We start from the raw sequence: 10565 nt of genomic DNA on the forward strand, positions 1-10565 counted from the left end.
AAATCATGAAATCAGCAATTCCCAACTATAGTAAAACTGAAGCTTCAAATTTAGGATTCGAGTTCATGTTGACATTTAATACTTCTGCGAGTATTATTAATAGTGATGTTTGTCTTGGGAAACACCTGTAATAAATAGGTTAGCTTTGAAAGCAGTAGCAGGTGTGAACTCTGTTTCTCGTGCTGATGATATTGCAAAGTCAGTCACACATGCAGCCAAACAGAAGCTCTAAAGAGAAGGACTTACACGTGTACAGGCCTGCCCTCTAGTGCTCATATTCAGAGTCACAAAAACCCAAAGAATGACCCAGTGAAATAATAAGCTTTAATTAATACAACTGAACTTCAATATTTCTTCAGGAAGTGACAGAAAAATATCCAGATGCAGGAGTATCTGATGAATGAGTTTGAAAAGAGATGATTATCTTCATGTGAAAACAATATAAAGCCTGCCGTTTCAAACGGCGTGGATCATGTGAAGCAGCATCAGTCCACCGTGACCCCCTCTGGAAGCTCCACCACCACTGGAGCACATTCATCAAGATCTGCATCAAAGTCCCAACGAAACTTTTTGGTCAGATGGACTTTAAACTTCTCTGCTCTTTTCCGTAACGTGCTGTCGACTCCGGGACTGCTGGCAAACTGGAAGAAGTCCTGGAATGCACCGACAGAAAGAAAAGATATTAAAAACAACACTTACACTAACAAACACCCACAATTTGGTAAATGCATAACAATATACATGTTGATTGACAAAGACCAATCTTTGATCACGGCTTCAATCCAGCCTTTCAACCCATTCTTATTCCATACTGTGATGTATTTCTACATGAAACATCAAGCAATGAAAAGAGCTGCAGATGAGTTTACAGTAACTCCAGCAGCACCTCAGAGCTTTACTCGACCTGGACACCGAGGCTTAAGGAGGCTGGATATCACTGGATCTTTTTCAAATCTATCATTATTCACTATTATTGCCGTAACATTCATTATGCTCCTGTTTAGAAAGATCAGGGATTAGAGAGGGGAAAACTGTGTGAACTGCACCTGAAGTGTGGAGGTGAGGAAGTTGTTCTGCGACACGATGTCCACAAAGAAGTCCGGGGGGATTTCTCCCAGCTGATGGTAGAGGACAGCGATGAGGCCCAGATACAGCTCCTTCCTCTCCTTCATGGCCTCCTCGGAGCGGCACAGCAGAGCCAGCAGGCTTTTCCAGTGCTCGAAGGCCTCGTACACATTCCCCACCAGGAAACACACGAAGGCAAACTGCAGCTCTCCTACGATCATGGAGACATTTCATCGTTCAATATTTTAGTGCACAAATTACAACTGGATGTCCTGAAGAAACATTCCCTTGTCTCATTAAAAACCAATGACAATGCATTATATTACAAGACCACAACCCACATAACTGGATGTAAATACAATTACATTTATGGGCTTCTAACAGGACGTCTAAACAGGAGGTTTGGTTAGTAAACTGAACAGCTCGCAGTGCTCACCCAGTACATTGAGCGGCTGCTCTTTATAATGGCTCTCAAGCACGCAGTTTAGAGCGTAACTCCAGTCCAGACTATACTGGGTGATCTGAGCAGGCGTCGATCCCGGAGGGTACGCCTGTTGGGGAATGCTGGAAAAGCGCAGCTCCGTGCCTTCCCTCAGTTTCATCCGTGGCAGCCTGTCCAGCCCCTCCTTCATGCTCTGACACTCCCGATCGTTGCGGGGCAGGTTCTGCTCCTCCCGGTCTCTAGTGTGGGTCAGCCTCAGCTCTGGGATGACGTCGCTGAAGGCGCACACCCTCCCGCTGAGGGGCTGCAGAGCGATGGCTACCTCCTGACTCAGTCTGTCGGTCAGGGAAACCCACTTGCGGAGAGTGTCGTAGGGATAGGGGCCCAGATAGCCGTCCAGTTCTCTGAGACTGGCCCGTATGCGCTCGGCCTCCTCCGGATCTGTGAGAACTCCAGATCCTCTTCTCTCTTGTTCCAGTGAGCTACGAGCACCTCCCGAGGTTTCAGGGACAGAAACAGGCCTGTTTTGGGGCCAATTTCACCACAGGCTCCACTGGAGAGCAGCAGTAGTGGAGGAAGTGCAGTCCTGGAGGAATCATCTTCACCCCACGGAACCGGGGTCCCAAAGTCCAGGTTTTGTAGTCAAGTCCCAACTCTGTTCCCTCAGGAACACCGAGTAAAACAAGCGTGGCTCCTTCTTCAAACAAGCCCCGAGCCACCTCAGGGTCCATATCTGTTCCCGCCATATCTGTTTAAAACAGGTGTCTCAAATATGTTACATTATTACTACTGTAAATGTGCCTGGAATCCCAACACAATGACCGGTAATAACAATTATCAGCTGTGTATGTCACAATATCGTTTTTTACTGATGAGAAAAGTTGTGCGTTAGAAAAAAACAAATTCATTAAATACATATAAAAGACTTGCGTTATATTAATAAGATATTAAAGTAAGGGCACTGTATGATTAAGCTAGAAAAATCTGTTTTCAGAGAATAATATAAAACAAACAACCACCAACAGCAAAACGGGTGTGTATATATATATATATATACGTTATATATCATAAAATAGGTTGTTTGTATATATCGTAAAATAGGTGCGAAACGTTAAACTGATCTTACCTAAAGGACCGCGCTCAGTCACAAGCCCAAAAATTTTACGTAAAGGCCATGTGTGAATCAAGAAAGAAACTTCCGGTTTAGTCGAACCGAAACCAAAATAAAAGCCCTACGGGTACAACAACATACATCAACTTACAATGACAAATTTTATAATTTTGGTATTTAGAGACAATTTATTAATGTTATTTATTTTTAATAATCCTGTGATGTGGGGAGCCCATTAAACGCGTCTCTCTCTCTCTCTCTCTCTCTCTCTCTCTCTGTCTGTCTCTCGTCATATACGTCTAACAAAATCCCACAGAAAAAAAAAAATATTTTTCCGGAAATAAAAGGAAAAAACTTATTAGAATTGTATTTCAACTGCTGTTTTGTAAAGAAAGAAAGAAATGCTGGTATTCTTTTACTGCGGCAGCTGCGCTCCTCGTGGGGCGCTTCACAGCTTCCGGCACTCGTCATACGCGGGTGTGAGCGCAGCAGCGGCGCGTTCATGACAGACTAGAGTGAATTTCCCCGAGATCTGCGCTGATCAGGAGAGTTGTTCCCTGGGACAGAAGCGCGATGGGCTTCCGAAAGAAGAGCAAGAGTCCGCCGGTGCTGAGCCACGAGTTTGTGATCCAGAATCACGCGGATATGGTGTCGTGTGTGGCCATGATCGTCCTGCTGGGGCTCATGTTTGAGGTGAATATTTCATATATCATCACATCATCATCATCAGCCTGAGCTCATGTTTACTACAGAGCTCTAACATGACATCATGTTTACTATTAGATCTGTTATGATAGAAACATGGGCATCGTGTTTGAGGTGTTTACTGTTACACTCCTGTGATAACATAATCGTGCTTGATCACTCCTGTGATAACATAATGGTGATTTTTGATGTTTTTGTGTGTTTTTTTAGATTGTTATTTTGTTTTTAAATTTTCAGGATTTTTTGTTACTTTTATACAGAAATAATAACATGATCGTCACATTATAGGTCATTTCTGACTCTTACACTCATATAATAACATAATCATCACATGATGTATGCATGCAGTGCAGTCTGTTGCATTATGCCACATAGACATCCCACTTCTGTCCTAAAACCATGGTGTCCGTGTAGCATAAGAAGACGAATTGTAACGTAATCTTAATAAAATCCCTTCATTTAATTGCCTGTAACACAGACAAGTGTTATTTTAATATATTTGTTAAACAGCACTCAACATGCTGAATGTAATAATGAAAGCATAAAAACGGCTTGATCACATGATCTGACTTCACACGGACAGAACTGTGCTCTGATAATGGTCTGCGTGTTGTAAACCTGACGTGGAAAAGCTTTATCATAAAATGATCTGGAGGTGTTTTGATTCTTATCATTCTCACACTCTGATCTCTGATCTGTTCTGGTGTCACTGCACTTCGACCCAGAACGACTGGAAGTGTTTGATGTGGGGCTGGTAAACTTGTGCTTTTTGTAACACCTTTGCAATATGTTTGTGTGTGCTTGTATGTATTAATTTAATTATGTTTTATTGCAGATGACAGCAAAATTTGCAATCATGTTTCATCTACAGTCCAGTATAATGTCACAGAAACCCTGGGATACGGGTACGATCTGGATCTTTCAAAGATGCTGATACATAAATAAAATAAAACTGCAAGCTGCAGTCATTTGGGGTCCGAGCTGACATAAAATATGACCGCAATTGGCAATTTTAAAATGATAGACTCAGGGGCCGTTTACATGACAACAATTTTTTTTTTTAGCCAAAAAAACGGGAAACTTTTTATGCTTTTTTTTTTCCTGCTTGTTACATGATAACGGCGTTTGGGGACTGAACACGCTAATTTTTTTAAAAAAACGGCTTCAAAGTGCAAGTTTTTTGAAAGCGGCACCGTAATCGTTCAGTGCAAACACCCAAAACGTGAATCTTTGAAAAACAATGACGTCATGCACTGCGTAATACGTGTTAGGTGTGTATACATGCACAGTATGTGTTGATTTTAAAGGCAAGTGCGAACAAACATACACAACACAACAGTGGCGGAGTATATGGTACTGTTGTTGTTGCTCCAGAGTTTGCTAACACTTCTTCAGCAAAGTGTGGGTTTACTTCACCAATATTACAACCTACAGCAGAGACGCATCATATACAACATATAATCCTCACTTCCTACACAGGTACTGTTTACTAACAAGGTGACAGCGACAACTACTGGCCTGGCATACGTAATACAGCGTTCTTGGACGTTTTCGCAGATATGTGTAAACGCGAATCGTTTTGAAAACGTTGTCGTGTATACGTGAAACTTTTTAAAAAACGCAAGGAAAAAACTTTTCTGTTTTTGACTACACTGTTGTCGTGTAGACGTAGCCTCAAGTTTAGTTGATCTTCAATATAAAACCGACGTGGCTGAACAGTTTTTTTCCTGTAAAAATGACTTCATGGCAAGCTTTCTGTGCAAACTGATGATGAGTTAGATTCTAGTGATATAAGTGAAAGAGTAAATTCACTCATCTAATGCACGGCCCAGATCAAATTTGGGTTGTGTGGCTATTCGCATTTAAAATTACTCACTGCTAAAATAGGTTTTTTTGACTAACATATAATTGCATATATTATTGTAATAAATTGTATCGATAGCTTACTACATTGGTCACAGCACTCCATTGAGCCTGATTTGACAAAACCTGCCCACACCAATTTTTTTACTGTTATGTATTCAGGCATTTGGTTTTTTTTTTTTTATTTTTTTTTTTTTTTTTTTTTTTTTTTTTTTTTTTTTTTTTTTTTTTTTTTTTTTTTTTTTTTTTATTTTTTTTTTTTTTTTTTTTTTTTTTTTTTTTTTTTTTTTTTTTTTTTTTTTTTTTTTTTTTTTTTTTTTTTTTTTTTTTTTTTTTTTTTTTTTTTTTTTTTTTTTTTTTTTTTTTTTTTTTTTTTTTTTTTTTTTTTTTTTTTTTTTTTTTTTTTTAAAAGTATTTGGTGAGCAGAATAACTTCCTAAAATCCTAATTATTTTTTTTTTTTTTTTTTTTTTTTTTTATTTTTTTTTTTTTTTTAGAACTGATAATTGAATTGGCTTTACTCCCCTTTTTTTTTTTTTTTTTTTTTTTTTTTTTTTTTTTTTTTTTTTTTTTTTTTTTTTTTTTTTTTTTTTTTTTTTTTTTTTTTTTTTTTTTTTTTTTTTTTTTTTTTTTTTTTTTTTTTTTTTTTTTTTTTTTTTTTTTTTTTTTTTTTTTTTTTTTTTTTTTTTTTTTTTTTTTTTTTTTTTTTTTTTTTTTTTGTGGAGAAATGTAATGAATGAAGTGATTTTTGTGAGGGGTGTCTACAGACACGTCTTGTGTTCTGCTCAACTGATGTGATTTTTTTCTGGCACTCGTGACATTTCACCGCTTATCCCAGCTGGCCTCATCAGTTTGTGGAAATGAGATGAAATGTCGGGACATCACAGCTCTCGCAAATTCTCCACGTTGATGCAATTGTGGTGAAAGTGTTTTCTAAATGAGCCACTCCGCTCGGACCCCTAATGAGTGCATAATGTGGAGCTGAAAATCATTTTTTGGCTTCCTGGGTTTGTTCAGATGCAGAGGACAAGCCTGAGCCCCGTCAGCGTACTACACATAACGGTCCTAGAAGGACATGGCGACGGTCTTCGTTTTTTGACCTGCTTCATTGCCATAATCCTTTCATACGCCCTGATTCAAGAGTACATACTGGATGGAAGTAAAGATGTTGAGCATGTGAAGCTCACAACATTCCTTCTGTTTCACATAGCTATTTGGGACATTCGCAAAATCTTTTCTAATGAATATGTCGTTGACTATGACTTTTCCATCAATTACAATAACATCTTTGCTGATTAAAGTATTACTTGCTTTCAAAAAAAGAGAGAGATTAGTTTCAATGCTAGGGTATATTTTTACAAAAGAGTTCAGTGTATTTTCAAATAAATGCTGTTTTTTTTACTTTTAATTTGTCAAAGAATCCTGATAAAAGTATCACAGTTTCTTAAAAAAAATATTAAGCTGCACAACAGCTTCCCGCGATGAATAATAAATCAGCATGTTAGAAATGATTGATCACTGACACGTGAAGACTGGAGTAATATGAATACTATTAAGTATATTTAAAATAGAAACCAGTATTTCACAATATTTTTTTTTTTATTTTTCTGTATTTCTGATCAAATAAATGCAGCCTTGATGAATGCTTTCAAATCTCTATGTATTTTGTGGTAAATTATTGTTTTATTTTTTGTCAGCCTGTGTCAGACAGTTTTATCAGTGATGATACTCGAAGCTAACTTGAATGTTTTTCTTCACATTGCCCTTCGTGTTCAGTGACCTGGTTGTGTTTCCACAGAAAAATCAATCGTCGGCTTCCATTTGTCCAAAACCAAACACAGCAAGTTCAATGAGTCGGGACAGCTGGCGCACCTTCTACTACTCGTTCTCCTTCATTTGGGGCTGCAGCATCCTCACCAATGTAAGAGATCGTGTACAGGATGCCTCACAGCTGTTCTCTCTCATCTGTACACAAGATTAAAGGACTTTTTTTTTAATCAACAGGAGGAGTTTTTGACAAACCCGACTTTTCTTTGGGAAGGTTATCCTCATATCCACATGGCGTGAGTGTGAAGTTCTAACAACCCTGTATAGAAAAATAATTTGTGTCAGAAATCGCTAATCAAAGTAAAGCACATCGTCAGATTTGAGGAATCATCAGTTGTGTGCCTAAATCAGTAGTTTTTGCTTATGTGCTTCTTCAGATCACTAACCCTTGCTTTGTCTGAGCGATATCTGTAACATTAGTGCTGTCAACACCACATCGAGATGTGTTGACAGCGAAGATCCTTTCATTTCTTTTAAATTGTTACGGCATTATTTAATTTTCCCCCTTGCACTCTCACCATATTTATTAGTAGATATGCAACACGTATTGTGATATTGAGGATTGACCTGAAATCTTTTAAATGAATCTTCTCATGCATGATTCGCCAAGAGACTCGTCTGACAGATCCTGAGTGCTGTTGTAATGAAGTAAACGTTTAATTATATTGTGAGACAGCGTCATTGTCCATTTTTTAAATTAACCTGTAGTTTACTAAAGTCCTGTTTAATTAAACTATCAAAAACACAAATCCCAACATGCAAATTTTGGGAAATTTGTAACCTGTCTTTATTAGTATTTTTTAAGCGTTTGACACGTTATGAGGCTGACGTGCTAATCTACAAACCCTCTTTCTGTCTTTCGTTTTTCCAGGTGAAAGTGTTTCTATATCTGTCCGCTGTGCGACTGGTTCCATTCTCTTTCCTGAAACTCTATTTTCAGAAAGTACGAAAGGTGAGGCTTAGTTTGGTGCAATATTTAATGATAGTTGAGCCTGACAGAAATGATTCTAATTACAACGTGGCTTGTTGTTTGTAGATTGTTTTAACATTGAAATTTGTGTTTATTTCTGTGTTTAGGAGTATATTCCACGCTCAACTGTAACTACATTTGCCCTTTATATATTGCACAGCACGGTGCCTATGGTCCTCACACAAGAGTGTTTTCTTATTTCAGGGTGATGTTGACTTTTACGATGAGACTAGGATAGACACCAAAGACGCCAAGCTGCTAGTTCACGGAGACGTCCTTTTCAAATGAAATGATTTGTTTTTTTATTCACATTTATTTCAAATGCGTAGACAACTTCTATGTAATCTAGGCTAAGTAGCTGTGCAGATCTCAAAAAGGGAAAGTCAAAAATTGGGACCCAGACCAAAGACATGTTTATTTAGACTTTCCCCAAGATCAAGTCTCCAAAACTGCTAGATGTATCGGCTACCAATATTAGCATAATTGTGGTTTTAAGCTGTGTGAAAGCAATGAGATTTTTCCTTATAGTTATATCAAATGAAAAAGCATTATCACACAAAACAAAGACGATGTTTTTCCGGTATATCAGCACGATGTGAACTGATTTTATAAAACTAAGCTTAGATTTTGAAATACTATTTTAGCACAATATGTTTTTTTATTTATTTGGCCTGGTTTTTTTGCTTTAATTTGGTCAATGGAAAAATTCCCAGTGAAACTCGCAGCAGGACTGTTTTGTATCATGTGAGAACATGAATGAATCTGTGTTTTGAACAAATCATTTGTCATGAATGATTCGAGGACCGAATGACTCACCATTTTGAACAAATCATTTGAATGAATCACTCATTGTCACGACTCATTAAGAAAGTGACTTGCCACCCACCGTATTGGCGGTATTTATTTCATATTAAAATATAACTTTATTTTAGTAAATTTCAATCATTAAAAGAATAAAAAAATCATTAAATAGTGTAAAGGTGTTTCAAGTCACCTTTGAGGTGTATTAAAAACAGATGTGTAAAATTCCATTCAGACATTTGTACTTCAGCTCCTTATTAGTATTACTGCCTAGTGCGCAAAGGCAAGAAGATGATGGATTCCGATTGCGATGTGCTTATACCCTACATAGGGAGTATAAAAATAAGATCAATCTCATTTATATAGGTTAAAATCTTTTGGAAATCATTTTAATAGGGAGCAAATTGTTGCCATCGTAGTGGAATTTAAAGTTCTGTCACTACTGGGAGCTAACCACAGCACAGGAATATGAAAAATATGATTCTGTTTTTACAGCACATGCTGGGATGAGTTGGTTTTAATTCATAAGAACCGTAACTTTTTTGTGGACCAATGTATGTTTTGAATTATTGAGCAGCGGGATTATCTGACTCGTGGTGCGTCGTCTGCATCAGTTCTCCATCGTCTCGGGTCTGTGTCTTCTGGTGCCACATTATCGTGGTAGAGCTTGCTCTTCCACGCCTCACGAGCTCTTTCTACTTCAGTGATGAAAAACAAGCAGAAAGGGTTCGTTCACGTCCGGTTTGAAGCCCTCTCAGTCATTCTGCTTATTTCCACATAGTTCATTGCCCATATAGTCATGTAATTTTATATAATGTCCGCCTGCTTCTGAGATGTTTTTGGATCGTTCAGTTACTGTTGCTTCAAGAGGCCTGGACTGTGTTTGTCCTCGTAGGTTCACACGTCTGGGCGTCTGCTGTTTTTGTCATCACACGGCTCCTGACGCTCACCGTTTTCCTCTGTCCTGACGTTTGGATTTCGGCCTGTCCGTCCGCACAGAGACAATCAGGGATTCTCTTTAGCAGAGGAAACTTTAAGTGTGCTGACTGTCAGGTAAGTTCAGCTGGATTTCCCCACATGCTTGCCTGCTCTTGTCTGATAAATTTACTTTTATATTGTTTGAGTAGACAGATACCAAGACAAGCAGGAGATTCATCCAAAAACTAGAGCTATAATGACAGGAGAGGACAGTAGTCAGAGCTGGTCGCCAGTAAAGGTCAGGCAGAGCGTGGTCTGGTCTTCCTGATGCTATGTACTGGGAATCTGCATGGACCTTAGTGGTCAGGCAATTGTTCCCGCTAATTTGTTTTTCTTGCTGAGCAAAAATGTTCTCTATTGGGTGGAAATTTTGGCCACTGAGCAAAAAACCATTTTTATATAAAAAGAATACCAAAGGTATTCCAGAGCTTTTAACTTTTAACTTTAATGTGCTGTTATATTTGATTTGCCCCTTGATGTAACTAAATGATACACATTTAGGATACCTGAGAAAACTTTATGTGTTACCAAGAAATACTATGTAAAAATCATTTAAAATAAAAAATAAAAAATCACACAGAACAGTTCAATTCTTTATAATAATCAAGAGCAGAGTATAGCTAATATGAAAAAATGAAGCTGTTATTGCTCATGAATTCCCTTTTTGAGGTCAATTATTTATTAGGCTTATAAAATAATGTGAATTAGGGATGCACCGATATGAAAGTTTTGGCCGAAACGATAACCGATAATTCTTTATATATGAAAGCCGATAACCGATATGTTGGCCGATAAATCTAAATC

General features: G+C 37.8%; 1 protein-coding gene across 1 annotated transcript; it reads right to left on the bottom strand.

Moving 5' to 3' along the window:
* Positions 1 to 302: 302 nt before the first annotated feature.
* Positions 303 to 2735, bottom strand: LOC109086112 (AAR2 splicing factor). Its single transcript, XM_042713725.1, is given in 6 exon segments — positions 303 to 653; positions 1047 to 1276; positions 1502 to 1948; positions 1951 to 2049; positions 2052 to 2255; positions 2634 to 2735. Coding segments are annotated over 5 exon segments (1146 nt in total). The 5' UTR covers positions 2254 to 2255; positions 2634 to 2735; the 3' UTR covers positions 303 to 485.
* Positions 2736 to 10565: the final 7830 nt, after the last annotated feature.

This window comes from Cyprinus carpio, chromosome A23 (genome assembly GCF_018340385.1).
Source record: "Cyprinus carpio isolate SPL01 chromosome A23, ASM1834038v1, whole genome shotgun sequence".
In the NCBI taxonomy this organism is placed as follows: Eukaryota; Metazoa; Chordata; class Actinopteri; order Cypriniformes; family Cyprinidae; genus Cyprinus; species Cyprinus carpio.